The sequence below is a fragment of the Ochotona princeps genome, chromosome 8 (genome assembly GCF_030435755.1).
Source record: "Ochotona princeps isolate mOchPri1 chromosome 8, mOchPri1.hap1, whole genome shotgun sequence".
Taxonomy (NCBI): domain Eukaryota; kingdom Metazoa; phylum Chordata; class Mammalia; order Lagomorpha; family Ochotonidae; genus Ochotona; species Ochotona princeps.
Window position 1 is genome coordinate 43441813 of NC_080839.1, and position 17444 is coordinate 43459256.

A 17444-nucleotide genomic window follows, 5' to 3' on the forward strand; every position below is an offset into this window, starting at 1 on the left:
CATTATTATAATTTTGTAGAATTTTATTATCAACCTAAAAACAAAATACAAGAGAATGAAGTATCGGAATTGGACTAGAAGCAGCGAGCGCAACGCTAAGAGACAGGGAGGGGCCGAGGCTACTGAAGCATCCCACGTGAAGTTGAATTCCAAGGTTTCTAAGTTCTCAGGCTGCATCAGCAGCCTCACGGCAGAGAAAGGATGCACAAGTTCCTTCTCAGCTTGTCCGTGAACCCTGAGGCTCTCAGCCAAGGAAAATACAATAGAACATGGAGCCAGTTCTCAGGAAAATTTATCTAATATGATTTTTACGAGTTATTATAAACAAAACAAATTCAATCTCATAAATAACTGTAGAATTAGGATGTCAAATAGCATAATTAAATTTAATTTAAATGAAACTAAGTTATCTGGAAAATCACTAGTTATTTAGGCATTTTTGAAGATTTCTAAGTAACCAATAGGTTGAAGAGGAAGCAACAAGGAGGTTTAGAAAGCATTTTGAACTAAATAAAAATATAACATTTATGGGATGTGACTTAAGCAGTGCTTACAAAAAATTTATAGCATTAACTTCTTATATTAATGACAGAAAATATTTCAAATAAATGATAAAGGCATATACCTTAATTTTGAACCAAATCAAGTTGGAAAGCAAATATCCTTTTAAACCCAATAAAGCACAGGACAAGAAATCATAATGATAAATGCAGAGACCATAGCAATAAGGGAGAAATTGAAATGAGTAAATCAATGACAAACACCAGCGATTTATTTAAATGACCAATCAAATTGATAAATTTCTAGCTGACCTGTTCAAAGAACTAAAAGGAAAGAAATCAAGAATTATTCATTTCAGTAATAAAAAGAGAACATTGCTATTGATCATAAACCCAAGAATAAGGAAACATTATAAATGATTTTATGTACACAAATTCAATAACAAGGCAAAATGACCAAATTCCTTACAAGATGCAACCACCAAAGTTCACAAAAGAATCAATAAATAACCTGATCAGCCCTAAGTCAATAAGCACAAATTGAATTTGTAGCTGAACTCCTTCTCACCAAGGAAATCTCAGGGCAGGATGATTTCATGAATTTATTCAACATTTAAAAAATAAAGAACATGAATTCTTCTAGAAAATAGATAAGGAGTAAATGATTCCCAACACATCCTATTGGGTCAATATTACTCATACCAAATATATATATATATATAAAATCAAAGATGATATGAATACAGAAGCTGTAGACCAATGTTCCTTCATAATTCAAAAATAAAAGCATGCTGAATAGAGCAATGTCTAAAAGTAACAATACATCGAGACCAAGGAAAGTTTTTCTCTGTTTTTTCACGATTTGGTCAACATTTTAAGATTTGGTCAACATTTTAAACATACTCCAAACATACTCCAAATATTACAAACTAAAAACAAAAGGAACATGGTCTTCTTCACAGATGCAACAAAATTCACATACATTAGTGATAGCAACTCTTATAAAACCAGAAATAAAAAGTAACTTCCTCATTCTGACAGAGAGCCTAAGATATGTTGCAAGAAATTCACACTCTATCAGGTATTCACGGAGGCCCCCAACGCATTCTGTATTTACCTACATAATGTACTTTAAGGTGAATCTTGATACTTAAGTAACAAAGCATGTTGACACCTTAACATATTTGTTTGCATGTCCCCTCTCTAGGCCTAACATTAAGTTAGAATGGAGAGATTACACCAAATGTAAAGGTGTGTCAATTGTGACGGGAAAAAAAAGTGAGACTACTGCTTTCTAGAGAAACACCCCTGGTCACCAGCTACAATATTAATTTACTGGGAGGGGCTCATGGATGTTTAAACACTTGGGTGTGAGGAAGAGAAAGCACCCTTCAGACATGCAGGGAAGTGTGGGGCCACAGACAAAGGGCAGCTGCATGTGGCTGCTGGTGAAGATTAGATCCTTGTAATATCTCAAGCCCATGGTGTAGCAAGTTAGCTCTTGATAAGTTGGATGATTCTGACTCAATTTTCTCTATCTAGTCGTGACTAAATGAAATATTCAGTCATCATAAAGGTGAATCTTAGGGATGTTACAAGTCCTCCACACAGTTTTTCCCTACCTACAAGGTCATACTTCCCAGCTCTGTCCTCCCATTCTTATCTGTCATGTGACCTTGAAAAAGTCACAAAGCCTGTCATAGTCCTGCTTTGGCACATCCATATACTATACATGTGTCTTGTCTCCCACCAGGATATGTTATATAATCTGAAGAGTACAGTGGATCTCATCCAGTCTCTCTTTCTCTCTCTCTCTGGTGTTGCAGCAAGTCCTTTACTTGGGCCTTTTCCATCAGGGAAACCACAGGAGTTGGTGTGGTATAGGGACCACAGGGTCCTCACAAGATGCTGGCTGTCTCTGGGTGTGGCTCTGGGTGTGGCTCTGCAAGCTCTATCACTCTGTTTCAAAACCAACTGGGATATGATTCTTCTCTTTCAGTGAGCAGATGTGTCCTTCCCAGGTCTGATCGTTACTACTGAATGAATGCATCTAAGTACAGGGGTTTTACATCATTGTTGCTGATGATTTCCATGTGAACACTGAGCAAGAATGGTGACATTATTTCTGAATCAGAATGAGGTCATTACAATGCAACATGCTACTAGCATTGTGTGATTTCTATTCTTTTCTCCAAATCCTACTCAGGACAGAACTGCTTAATCAGGTTTGATTGTTCTTTATAATGATGAAAAATGAAGCTATTGATCAACATTCTTTCGTAGCTCCACTTTCATGTATCTTGTACACATAATTAAATTACTCAGGATACATTCTTTTAGCAATTTGTTTTCAAGTTCTATTTGCAGTATTCTAACACTCAAGACAACAGTGAACCTGGGGCACAGTACATCATTGCTTTCCTCTGAAGAGGTCCAGAAGGCCTGGAAAGCACAGCTGCTTGGACATACACTAGCAGGAACAGAAAGGAACAGTTACATTTATGTTAAGAGGCAATGGTCCCAATGGAAACAACAAAAATAAGGAGAGGCTAACACAAAGGCTCAACTAGCTAATCCTCCACCTCCACTCACCAGCATCCCATATGGGCAGCGTGTTCTAGCTGCTTTACTTCCCATCCAGCTCCCTGCTTGTGGCCTGGGAAGGCAGTGAAGGATGGTCTAAGTTCTTGGGATCCTGTACCTATGTGGGGGACCCAGAGAAGAAGCTCCTGACTCCTGGCTTTTGATCAGCTCCGTTCCAGCCAATGCAGCCATTTGGGGAGTAAATAAGCAGTTGCAAGATCTTTTTCTCTGCATCTCCTTCTCTTTGTAAATCTGCCTTCCCAATGAAAATAAATAAAATAAAATAAAATGAAAAAAAAAAATAAAGAGCTCAATGATGCCTTAATAAAGATTTCCCACCTGAAATTTGAAAAGAGGGTTTCTCCTATACCAATACTTACTCAATAAGCTTTGGATTTTTTGGAATTAGAAACTTTCTAGAAATAATTACTAAAATGCTATTTTATATGTTTCCATTCCTTCTTTATTTCATTTTTTTATAGGAGAAAGGGCTGGGTGTGTCATTCCCGGTCCCAAGCACACATGGAGGGTTTCATTTGCATGTACTCTTACCACCAGTACCAGGCTGTAGTCATAGGACCACAGTGAGTCCTAGCAATAGGATGCTAGACCAAGAGCACAGGAGGGACAGAATGAAAGGTGTTCAGACCTCAAGAGGAGCCTGCTGGATTAGGACCAGCCTAAGGACCATCAAAACATCATGCAGATTTCTCAAAAAATGAGCAACAGAGGCTGAGACAGAGGCTCTGCACAACAGACTTCCATGTTCAAAAACATTCTAGTATAGGAGTTAATGGGTTAAAGGCTGCTGTGTTCTAAACATAAGCAACTTCAAGGAGAATGTTACTAAGGAATTCTTGAATATTCTTAACTGCCACTTTAGCCCAACAGCAGGTCTACAAATGGAATCTTGAGTAAGAATGTTTAGTGATGAAAATATTCCCTATAGAGAAGCATCCCCTTTCACCTAGAGGCCAAGAAGGAATGTGAAAGGTCCGATTCCTGTGGAGAAGCTCTGAATCTCCCTCCAGACCATGGTAGGAGCATTACAGGCCTGGGATGCAACTCATTTGTGCAACACAAAGGAGGCTTACACACAACTCAGCATGACAAGGTAGGGAGGGAAATGAAGTCTTGGGTGTATATGTGCACTGTGTGATAAAATGAAGATAGGGGCTTGTTCCAGCATCAGTCTGTGCGGTCAGGGCAAGCCCTATTTACACAGGGGCAGGTTGGCCCCTCATAAATCCCAAGGCACTGGGGCTACACTGTCATCTTGGATTCCCTTGACATCAGTCATTACAGGAGAGTACCCTCCAGCTGGCACTAAAAATCACAGGTGAAGAAAGAAAAGTTACTCAGAATCCTCTAGCTTGAACATTTTTATATAATCTAACATGCTTAAAGGGCTTGTTTGGCATCATTTGCACATGTGTCAGCACAGCACAAGCTCTAAGGAGGGGATAGTAGTGACATGTTTAGTCCTCCTTCTGGAATAGAATACAAGATATAATTCAGGACAAAAGGGAGCATGAGGCTCACCCTGCGACCCCTGGATCTCTGACCTGGATGAGACCAGGATTACTTTCCTCCCCAATGCCCGCTTACACTCACAAATGTACTACATGCATCCAGAAGAAGAAGACCTGCTGCCTTTGAAGTTATTAAGTCACAATACTCAAAATCATGTAGAAGTATTTCTGTTCTTCTACCAATAGGAAATCTCACGTGTAAGAGGGCAATGAATCACTGGAAGCAGGAAGAGGAGAATCAAGGTTTCCTGATGTCCAACAAGCAGCTACCAGATGGCTCGTCATCTCAAGGTACATCTTCAGAGATAGTACAGAAGCCATTTCCCAGAAGCAGATGCCCTAACTCCTGGAGCCATCAACCCCTGCCTGCCATGGTGTACATTAGCAGAACGCTGGACTAAGAAGTGGAGCTGGAACTCAAATCCAGGCAGGCACTTCAGTATGGGAATGATAGCACCTCTGACAGTATCTTTTCTTTGCTTTTTTAAAAGATTTATTTATTTTTATTGGAAAGGCAGATATACAGAGAGGAGGAGAGACAGAGAGGAAGATCTTCCTTCCGGTGGTTCACTACCCAACAGCCGCAACAGATGGAGCTGAGCCAATCCAAAACCAGGAGCCTCTTCCAGGTCTCCCACATGGGTGCAGGGTCCCAAAGCTTTGGGCTGTCCCCAGTTGCTTTCCCAGGACACAAGCAGGGAGCTGGATGGGAAGTGGAGCAGCTGGGATTAGAACCAGAGCCCATATGAGATTCAAGGTGAGGACTTTAACCACTACGCTATCACACCAGGCCCCTCTCTGACAGTATCTTAGCCACTGTTCCAAATACCCACCCAAGCTCCTGGGTTTTCTAATCAAATATGGCTACTATTGATGGAAGAACTCAGGCTCACAGACAAGGGAATCAATACAGTAAACTATGTTCAGCCTGAGCTAAACCATTGGAAATGGTCTCAGGTAAAGGTTGAAGGAGGAAATCATGTGCCAGTTTCTATGACAGCTGCTATCTGGAAGGCCAGGTTACACACAATTTTTCATCTGTGGTCTTGTTTGGTTTTAGGGATTATTCTTTTCCTGAGCAATAATGTCAATGTAAAACATATCCACACCCACAGCTTCAGCTGGGTCAGAAGTTATCATTAATTATACTAATTTGGCTGTGCTACCTTCACCTTCAACAGAGGATGAATCACACCAACTCAATGTCAAAGTGTCTTGCTAGCTTGGACTATATTTCCAAGAGTTTCCTGATACGTGAAACCATGGCCCAGATATGGGAAGTAGAGAAAGATAAGTCTGCGACTCCACCTAATCACGCCTGGCTTGAATAGAGCCAGTCAACTACAAATATGAGAAGGTTTGCCATGTAATTCCATGCCTACCTTTTCTGCTCCTCTGCATTCCTGGAGACATGAAGATCACAGTAAGTAGAGCTTTCTCTTTTTTAATTATTATGATACAGTTGAGTGTAGTTAATATTCTGAGGTAAGAGGACCCAATGACAAAATCACTACAACAGAAAACTTAGTGAAACAAAAATTCTATCATTGTTTCTTATGGAACAATGACATTTGTAAGCATATCTGTTGGAAAGGATCATTACAATGGGATTAAATTGCTGTCTGAGCATGCTACAGTGAGCAACCATCTATAAACTTTCCATGTCATCAGATCCAGGTTTCTCTACAAAGGGTAAAGAGTCACTAAGCCCTAGACAGTGCCTGCTCTTATCCATTTTTGAGTTCCACCTTTTACTAAAATTACTGAGATGTCCACACAAGATTAAAAGTTTTGTAGCAAAATAAATGGGTGAGGAATTTACTGACACTTTTTTTGTTTTGAAGTGGATCTTCAAGTCAAAATTTTCCCTTAAGCCCAATCCATAACCATTTGTTTGGCAAAGAGTGAGTCCGAAGTCTGAAACCAGACTAACCTTCTGTGTGGGGTTCCAGACAGAAATCTGAGAATGTGGGAGAGTGACCCCCAAATCCTGCCAAAGATGGTACTGGTGCCATGTTTCTTATAAAATGCAAATGGGCTATTATTAAATGAATATGTTGATGTTTCAAAGCTATAATAGAATAAATTATAACAGACTTTATAATGGGATTGCAAAGATAAAATAATAATAATATAAAAAAAGTTCTTTTGTTAGCAACAAAGTTAAAGATGGGAAGAGCATGGCATGGGTCTAGTTTTGTATGTACAAGGAATACAAACTTATCCAAACCACTTACCCCTGGAAGTTCTTTTCTTCAACTGTAAAAGGATTGATTTATATTAAATGTTTTCTAAAATGCCTGCCACCTTTGAAATTTTATGAAAAACTATTTTTTGACTCCTTGAACTGTCAAGTGAGAATATGACTTGTTCTAAACTTGCCTTGAATCTTCAGGGCAGCTCTCAACTTGTGTTCTGGGCAAAGGAAATAAGAATGGGTACCTAGAATGTAGCATCGTGCATACAGCTCTGTGTTTTGATAACCAGTGGCACATCTAGCAAGAGCTGACTAATCCAAGAATCCTGGGACACTCTTACTTACTTCTCTCTGCTAAACACATGGAGCAGCAGGCCCACTCTCCTTGGTCTCTCACATGAGAAGACTCCAACATGCCCATCCATCTCTCTAAAAAAATTTTCTTAATAGAAAAGGACTTTTGATATTAGGAGGAGAGTGTCCCAGGTAGAACAAGAAAATCAACTAAATTATTTTCAGATGCAATTTTTAGAATTTATGACAATTTTCTTATCACAGATGTTATTCATTGTACAGTGTATGGCTCATCTGGAACTCAGAAAGCTTTACATTGTAAGCCTTGCCTATGCTCCTGGGAACAGTGCTTTTTCTGCTTTCTAGTTGTTGAGCACTATGGTTAGTGGTGTATTAAGCCTGTGCTTATCAAGTAAATTGAAGAAAATTAAGGAAAAAATAGAGATAAGGAGAGGGGATTGCGAGAAAGAGGGAGGGAAGGCAGTATGGGTATTTTAGAACTGTATCTGTGAAATGCATGAAATGTTTTTATGTTAATAAAAACTTACAAAATAAAGGTCTGAGATTATATATTAGTATAATTACTTATAATTAATCAATATTTAAATTACTGAAAATTTTTGTGGCTAAAAATATACAAGGTAAAAGAAAAAACAGATCACTAAACATATCAGTAAAATTAGTCAATGTTTTTAAAGATGCATCTATTTCATTTTTTGTTTGTTTGTTTTTGCATCTATTTAGTTGATAGACAGAATGACAGAGGGAAACACAGAGAGGAGAACCCTCTATGTTATGGCTGCCTCACCAAATGCCCAACAGGGACTGAGTCAGCCCAAAGCCAGGGGACAGGGAAAGCTCTCAGGCCATCACAGCTGCTTCCCAGGCACGTTAGCAGGGAGCTAATGGAAAGTGTTGAGCAGCCAGGACTCAAACTCTGGCCCTCTGATGTGGGATACAAAGTCCTAAGCACAGATTCAACCTGCAACACCCATGTCTAATAAAATTTTTATGGAACAAAGCAAGGAAGAAGACGGCATCACTTTGCAAAGCACTAATACATCAAAATTATTTGTGATTTCAGATGATCTTTGTTGGACTTCTTGGACTGATTCTCATTCCCGGTCTTTCTGGCTATGTAAGTCTCATCTTTTAAAGTTTGTTACATAACCCAAAGAAATGCTATATTACATTATTTTTAATTTCTTACAAATATCAGAATATTATTATCAATGATGACAATAACGCTAACGGCAGTGGGCACCAGTCAGTGACCATCAACAACGAACACAATGTGGCCAATGTTGACAACAACAACGGCTGGAACTCCTGGAATACCCTCTGGGATTATCAAATGGTAGGTAACCAATGTGCAACTTCCATTGTTTGAAAGCACAGTGTCTTATTTTTAACAAAAATTTGTACAAGTTAACCATCAAAAATTTAACATAGTAAATTCTAAATAGATAAAAGTACAATAGTTGTAAGTTGAAGTACCTATTTTGCTCACCAAGTTTCACGTCCTAAATAGAGTGACTGAATTCCTAAAATTTAAAGCAATGAATAGTTATTGGGGATTAAGGGGACATAAAACAAATATGAACTTCCTTTTGCCCACCTGCTGATACTCTTAATAATGATGAATGATCTATACACTATTATTGCTGCCAGTGATAGTCCATCTCATTCTGTCTTCATTTCCTTGTAAGAAATAAACTTTTATGCTTCAAATTTGTTTTTGCTTCAAATTTGTCATCTGATTAATTAGAAAACTAGTTGTCTCACCTGCCCCCTTGAGATATTGTGAGGATCAAAGGACATCAGAATACGACAATCTTTAAAGATGATTTCAGTAACACAGACGTATGTAGAGTGGCTCACCATGTTAGAACTCAAAGACCAAGCACAGCATCAGATATTTAACCTTTGTTGTCCAACACCTTACGGTCATGTGATTGGAAAACAGGGCTGGATCCAGTTCTTATTTCACTCATAATAATCATGGACTTCATTTCCCTCTGCTGGTAAAATTGACTTGGGGTAAGTCAGAGAATCTTAACTTTACTACTGACTCTTTAACAGGGATTTGCAGCAACCAGACTCTTTGCCAAGAAGGCTTGCATTGTGCATGCCCTGAACAAGGATACCATGCCCTCCATTGAAGCTCTTGATGCACTAGCCAAGGAAAAGAAGGTAAAAGTAGAAGACTGTTTATTTTTTGGTGAGGGAAGATCTTATGACTGCCTATGAATGGTGAAGTGACAGTCATTCCCTCTTGTAGTTGTAGTTCATAACAGAAAAGAGGAAGTGGGAAAGTAATTGGCAATTGCCTGGCAGGAGGCAGCTGCCACCACATCAAGTGGTGTGACTCACACGCACCTCTATGGGCGCTGGACAGGGCAGCATATAAGCCTGATGTTTAGAATACCAAACCTCTGAAGAACATTTCTCCAGTGGCATTTTTCTCCAAGGATTAGTTAGGACAATCAGACTTAGCATGCAATGATAGAAGATATCCAGTTAAGTGTGAATTTCAGCTAGACAATCTATCTTTTTCAGCAGCATTAATATTTCCTACACAGTATTTGAGGTGTACATATACTACAACAATTTTTATGTTTATCTGAAATTCAGATGTGACTGCAAATACTTTATCTGACAATTCAAGTTAAAGTGGATAGGAAGAGGGGATCCGTGGCTCTTTACTAATGTTTGCTTAAGTTTGTATGCCTTTAACTGATAAATATGCATTTCACTAGCAGGGCAGAAAAAAATAGTAAACTGTATTCTTAAAAGAGTATAATTACACAATCTAAGTTAAGATGATCAAATGAGGCCCAATTTTGGAATACATGTAGCCTCAAACTTCTGACTAGTTTCCAAACATAGAAATTATGATATAAAGCACTAGAATTTGTTCTTCATCTCCATCCAAGTACTAACCAAGCTGAACCCTGCTTAGCTTCAAAGATCAGATGCGATAGGGCGTGTTCAGGGTGGCATGGCCATAGACTCTTTATCTCAATTGTGGAAAGATTATATTGGAGCAATACTTCCCATTACCCTGGTACTTCCTCTGATCAACAAACCATGGGCATGGCACTCATTTTGTCCATTTATTCCTTTCCCTTTTTACTTCACCCTCACTCTCAGGGGAAAGCACCAGGGGGATCACCTCCTAAGGGCCTGATATACTCAACCAATCCTGACACAGTTGATGATCTGAGCCAGTTTGGAAATAACGTTGCCCGCATGTGCCAGGGGATTCCAACCTACAGGGCTGAGGAGATTCCAGGTGAGCAGACCCCTGCTGTGCACTCTAATTTGGTGCTGGTCAAATTGTCTGACTGATCTCAGGCATGCCCACAAAGTACAAATCACATAGGGTATAGTCATCAAGGCTACTACCTTTTGTGTAACACTTGCTCTACGCCAGACACTGTTCTATATGCCTTAAGTTTACTAACTCATTTGCTCTACACCAAGATCATTTGTTAGGGTTTCTAGTGTATTTCTCCTTTCATGGATGAGAAAATTGAAGCTCAGAAAAAATGAAAAAAAAAAAAAAAAAAAACAGGATTGGATCAATGATGACAATTAGAGTCTAACTTCTGTGGTCCTATCCATCATGGAATACTAACTTTCAAGGATGAATTTACAGCAAATTTAAAGCACATACAAGAAAATGTGTGAATGGCTAAATTAGAGAAGAATATCAATAGAATCCATTGAGTTTCTGTTACTCTGTAAGGGTAATAATTATAGGCTCGATTATAGTTTGATTACTAGGCAGTGAAAGAATAATTTACACAAAAATCAAGTTTCTACTTTAAGGCATATTGCTAACATAATATTAATTTTGTAGATTAGAATTGATTGATTTCAAGAAGAGATATCTCTAAATTAGTGCATAGCCAGTTTTAAAACCATATGACAGTCCCTCCTCTACCTACTCCCCCACCCTCATTCTCCCAAAAAAGTCATTGAATAGACACTGATATAGGCTTTGTTGTTGTTTTTTTTTATCAGATGCAAACTTGTTTTATTACTCAGGAAAATGCTTCAATACAAATGTACTTTGGATTCTGAATATTTCCTACTGTGGAAAAACTGTGGAGGACTAAACAAATTCTGAAATCACTCTGGATTTGGTCACCAGTATATTCTGTGGGGAATATGTGGGTTCTAATGGTTTGTATCCTGTCACTCTTGACAAAGTTTTCTGCTAGTTATGTTTGTGTTAAGTCTCAATAAACTCACAAAGCACTGAATTCTGTTTCTACTAGCATTCCTTACACTTTCTATTTGGAATACACAGGAGAAAACTGTAGTGCAGTGGTGGTAGGTTCTTGAAGTGCACCAGACCCAACTGTTAGCCTATATTGGAGGGTTGTCTCTTATAAAGAACCCCTTCAGATGCTTCAGACACCACCAACCACAGCCTTGGGAATGGCTCCAAGAGCACCTAACTGCACTGAAGGCTGCTGTATAGTTGGTATGCACTGTAGCTTTCCAGACTACAGTAGGAGCAGAATCCACTCCAAGTAGCCTAAGTCAGAAAGAGGAGTTTATTGCAAGAAAATAGAAGTCTCTAAAATAATTTAAGGAGGATAAAAGCAGCTAAATGTAAAAAAAGATTGGAACCAGAAATTCTTTGGATACAAGACCTAAATTTGCTGGTTTCCCCCCTGCCCCCCAGACCTCTCTCTGTTATCTCTTCTTGGTTTCTCTGTAAATTTGACTTCCTTCTTTTCACTTTGCAGATGACCTTTTTCCTGAGTTCATGATAGAAGATAGCTTAACCAAAATTTCAGCCTCCTCTTCTCCAGTTATGGGAGGTAGTGTCTAGTGTTGAATCTGAGTTTCAATTTTCTTTGATCCTGTTTGATTCAATAGCCCATCTTCTCCATTCATTGGACCCCAGGAGAATGGGTCATATGGTTCCAGGAGTGTGCAGGGTCTCTACCGAGCCAGTAAGATCTCAGAGAAAATAGGAAGTCCAAATGCAGTACTTTACAATATGGAATTGTAATTCATGCTTGAAAATTGACCCCATGCATTTTTTTTGAAATCCAGGACTCACAAAGAGGATATTTAATCATTTCTCATATCTGCAGGTGACATATCCATAAATAACCCAAGCAAATTCTAAAAAGTCACTGTTTCTCACCATCTGGAAAAAAATCAAATATTTATCTGTTTGTTGACATGAAATTACTATAATTTTCTTCATCCTGATACAATTTCTTCATTGTTCACATGGAGTGTGTTACAAGATAAATAGAATTCCGAAAATAGTCTGGAGCCATGACAGGTGCAAGTCTGTCAAAGTCCCTTAAAAGTCATTCTCTTAAATAATGTCCTACTGTGAGTGAAAAAGACACAGAACTATGATTCATAAACTGTGCAACACCATGTACTGATACTTGCGAATCAGTGAATTCCATATTTCTTAGCATTACCTAGTCACTCAGGATTTTAAAAATCTAAATTCACTGGGGAGATGTTAAAATTCTATAACATGCACATCTATCACATATATAAAGGATAATTTTCAAAATTACAGGGAGAGTTGAGCAATTTTATCTCAGTTGAAATTTATAACATACTTTTTAGTAAATTATAGAAGAAGCTATGAAAGAGGCACAAATTTTAAATACAATTACAGGCCTATTTTAATGAATCTACATAGAACACTGCAGATACATATGTTTCTTAAATACGCAAGGGACATGTATAAATACTGACTGCATGATAAGGTGTAAGATAAATATCAAAATATTTCACATTAGCATCATAAAGGACATACTTTATGACTTCAGTTTAATTAAGACAAGACAAAATAAATATCTCCCCTCCAAATAAAAAAAAATTCCATTTGTTTTGAAATTAAGTAACATATTTCTCACCAGTACAAAGACTAAAGAAAAATTCCCAATGAAAAGTAGAGCATGTTTAGAACTGTGTAAAACAAAAGCACAACAGATAAACCTTTTGACTGGTAGCAGTAGAAACAGGTAGTGGAAAACAGATAATCTTAGCTATTCTTTTGTAAGGGGACTAGGGAACAGTTGGCACAGCTGTTAAGACATTGCTTGGGATACTCACATCTCATTGGAGAGTTTGAATTCAAGTCCTAAGTTTTCTCTGAATACTGGCTTCCTGCTGTTGTGCACCTGTGAGGGGCAACAGACGATGGTTCAAGTGGCTGGGTCCTTCTACTCACATGGAAGTCACAGACTGAGTTCCCAGCTACTGATTTTGACCTAGCCAGGCCCCTGCTATTGCAACATCTGGGATGTGAATCAGCAGTTGAGAGATATTTTCTCTCTATTCCTTCCACTTTTCAATTAAATAAAATCAAATAAATAGATAAATGTGTTTTTTAAAATTTTGTTAAAGAAATGCTAAACAATGAGTCAGGTCCTGAACTTTAAAAATTAGAAGGAAAAGTATATCCAAAATAACGTGGGTGAAAAAATAATGGTGACAATATCAGAATTCAATAAAACGGAAAACAAATATAGTCAGGTTCAAGAAAGTCAAAATTTATTTCTATGGTCTGTGTAAGTTCGACAAACTTTAGGTAAAATTTATCAGAAATTAAGAAATACGTAAGTCATAAAGTAAGCAGAAAATCCCAGGTCAAGATGGGCTCTACAGGAGGTCTAACAAACATTGAAGATTCAAATTATTATAATCTTATATAAACTTTCAAATGTATAGGGAAAGACAAAAAATAATACTCTCCGTTTCATAAAATTAGCAGATTTGATTCTAAAATCAAACAAAAAAAAAGGAAATGCAAAGAGAAATTCCTGTCATGAATATACAGAATTCCTTAATTGATTAAAGCATTCAACTACTGCTGTGGCATCATCACACTGGATTTTTCCTAGCAAGAAAGATTAATTAATTAATTTACCACATTAAAAGGTTAAAGAACAATCAACAAAAATAAATAAATATATACTATAGTTGAATGTTTATTCTAAGAGAGATAATTCTTTTTTTAAGATTATTTATTTGTATTGGAAAGATCTTCAGAGAGAAGACAAGACAGAGAAAGATCTTTCATCCAGTTTCACTCTAAAATGGCCACAATAGCCAGAAGTGAGCCGAGCAGAAGCCAGGAGCTAGGACCTTCCTCCAGATCTCCCATATGGGTGTTGTGTCCCAAGGACTTGGGCCTTCCTCTGCTGCTTTCCCAGGCCACAGACAGGGAGCTTGGTTAGAAGCAGAGCAGCTAGGACACAAACAGCACCCATATGGGATGCCAGCATATGCAGGTGGAGGATTAGTTCCAGTTTTAGTATATGTGCTGCCGAAGTGAGCACCAGGTAGAGGACTAGCCACTGAGTTATCGTGCCAGGTCCAGAAAAAAGTAATTCTCAGAAATTGAAAATCAAAGGAAACACCATTAAACTAACCAAAAACCCACTGAAAGCATCATACAAAATAATAAAGGCATTCTTATTAAAACGATTAGCAAGATGCTTGTTAGCACAATGTCAAAAAACATGCTGTAGCATATGATAGCAAGAAACAGCAAATACAAAGTTTCAAAAGATGAAAGATGAAAAGAAAAAAAGTTATTCTTCTCAGAAAACATGATTTCTAGCAGAAAAGTGAACCTGAATAGTGATTCTAGATAGAAAAAATCTTACTTTTATTAATAAAAAATGCAAATTAGAACCATAATTATCAAATAAGCAAATGTAATAATATCAGGGTTTTTCTATTAATTATTTTGCATTATGTGACAGTTTCATAGGCTCTGGAAATCCTCCCACCCCTCCCCCTCCCCTCCCCCCTGGTGGATTCCTCCACCTTGATGCAGTATTACAGTTCAAATTCAATCAAGATTCTTTCCTTGCAAACGTATACCAAGCATAGAGTCCAGCTACCCATTGTCCAGTTTCTTGGGGAGACCATTTCTGGTCCGAAGTTAGAGCTGATAGAATATCGTCCCAGTCAATTAAGAGTCCCAATATAACATCAACAGCAATTTGCAATATTATGGAATTGACATGGTTTTGAGTAACCAGTATGTTAAAAAAAAAAAAAAAAAAGCAAGTTCTTAACCACAACCTATGATTAGCTCATTGACATTTCAATTTTAGTTTATATACAGGACCGACTGCTATATACCTTAAAATGGCTATAGGGTACCATTCAGCTGTCTCGTGTCTATTTCATTTTAGTATTTAGCCATTTGTTGTGATGAAGTATAATTTTGCTGATCTTGGCAGATTTTAGGATAATCTAGACTGGCTTGTAGCTCTAACAATACATTTGTCCACAATTAAGGTGCAGAACATTTTTTTTTTTGTTGGGGGGGGGTGTGCAGGAAAATCCTCAACACCATGGTGAGGAGTAACTAATCTTTGTGTCCCACCCAGCAAGGCATGAGCCAATCCACGCCAGCTCTTTCCTGTCAGATTCCAAGCTCTACTTTTTGTTGTTTGTCTATTTGTTTTAGGTTTTTTTAGTTTGTAAGATTGTTTGTTTGCTATGAGGGGTTTTCGGAGCGATCCCGATGGTCATTGCGAGGGAGGGTGGGGGTCCAGAGGTGGAGCCAGGCTCGGAGCAGAGAAAGCTCTCCTCCCTGGTCCCGAAGGACGTTTATTGTTCTTCTGTTTCTGCGGACCGCTCAGGGTTTCTGATTGTCTTTCCAATGACGTTGGTTTCTGCACGGTAGTGTTTGGACTTCTTCCATCCCCTGCGGAAGCTCCGGTTGGGGGTGGGTGACCTCAGAGTACTCAGCCTCCAAGGGCATCCAATTCCCTGTGGCCTCCTTGGCAGTTGGGATATAGTCCTTGTTGCTCGTAATAATATCAGGTATTGAAGAAAATGTGGAGTAACTGGAACATGACCATGTTGAGTATGAACTGATACAGTTCACCATTTTCTAGTAAAGCTTACTACCCAATTCCATTTTTAGCCATATATCCTGGAGATTCACATGGGCATTCAACAATATATTCAAACAATGTTCATAATACCAGCACTTAGAATAACCACAAGGAAAACTGAAAGCAATCCAAATGTTCACCAATGTTTATTTAGTATAATACAATAAATACATTAGAGCAAAAAAAATATCACAGGCATCCACAATGAGGATGACTTTTAAGAATTTAATGTTGAGTCTAAAAAGCAAGAAGGAAAGACATTGTGTTAAAATATTGCTCAAAAACACACTAAAATAAGTAATACATATATTGTGGAAATACATAAAAGCCAGGGAATGACAACACAGAATTAAGAAGTGCTCATGGATGTGTTTGAATCATCATTCTTTCCATCACATGAATTTTTAAAATAGTGTTTGTGTTTCCTCCTTACCTATTTACAATTCTACAAAGTCAGAGTACAGTGAAGAGCATGAAAGAATAAACCAGTGCTGATGCAAAGAAGCGACTCTTTCATTCCACCATGAGGCTATGGGCTGTCATCTCTGGCTCAAATCAATGTTTGGTGGTCCAAACATTCAGCTTTTGATCCACATCCCCAGGAGGGTTGGGCGAATGAAAATGCCCAAGATGCCCAGGGGTGTGCAGAGAGTTCCTGAACTGTTTTGTGCTAAGCCTGCACTCCCTGAAACTCCAGATCACACTTGGGTGTCTGCTTGAGCAAATCTCCCACCTGCAGTGTGTTCAGCCCTGTGCATAACCTGAGCTGTCCACCCATTGCTTGACTTGGGCAGTGGGCCCATTGGGATGAGGAAGAGGTGTAGAGAACATACAGAGAGAGTTTGCAGGACTATCAGAACTTAACTGACTTGGTGACCCCAAAAGTTAGCAGAGAATTTCTTGTTACAGGCTAAACTCTAAGAGGAAAACATTCACAAGAATATTTCAGATAAAATCTTGCCCGTTATTTCAGTCCCTTCTGCTCTCCTCCTATTTAGCACATAATCAATCATGTAAAACAAGCATCTTGCCATTGGATCCTTGCAGAATAACCACTAATAAATTTTAAACTAAACCTAATGATTCTAAGATCCTTTTACAGCCAAAAATGCATGTATCTATGACTGAGATATGCATTTCAAACATTCAAGCGTTGGGGGGGAAAGACAGAATTTCAGAAAGTACAACCAAATTAAACCACAAAAGAAAATATATCAGGTATTAAATTTAAGTAACTCCTACCCAGATATTGTAAGTAGACTGAATTTGTAGTCAGCTAGTCAGAAGGAAGAGTGGCCTGGGATCTCTCAAACTTGCAGCTGGTGTTTAAGGCAGTTTTATGGAGATATTAAAGGCTACCAATTTGGTCATATTTTCAATTTATACAACAATTCTCACATTCTCTCTCCCTCTCCCTCTCTTC

The 17444-nt window shown here is 38.2% G+C and overlaps 1 protein-coding gene across 1 annotated transcript; it reads left to right on the plus strand.

Moving 5' to 3' along the window:
- The first annotated feature begins 6026 nt into the window (after positions 1 to 6026).
- GKN1 (gastrokine 1) lies at positions 6027 to 11230 on the plus strand. The gene is made up of 6 exons (XM_004580278.2): positions 6027 to 6038; positions 8191 to 8244; positions 8326 to 8463; positions 9189 to 9299; positions 10260 to 10401; positions 11136 to 11230. Exons 1-6 carry the CDS (start codon positions 6027 to 6029, stop codon positions 11228 to 11230), a joined length of 552 nt encoding a protein of 183 aa, XP_004580335.2.
- Positions 11231 to 17444: the final 6214 nt, after the last annotated feature.

Excerpts from the sequence above, each read along its gene's own strand:
- GKN1 (XM_004580278.2), top strand. Across the intron at positions 8,245-8,325 it reads TTCCCGGTCTTTCTGGCTAT|AATATTATTATCAATGATGA; the intron begins GTAAGTCTCATC and ends TACAAATATCAG. Across the intron at positions 9,300-10,259 it reads CACTAGCCAAGGAAAAGAAG|GGGAAAGCACCAGGGGGATC; the intron begins GTAAAAGTAGAA and ends CCTCACTCTCAG.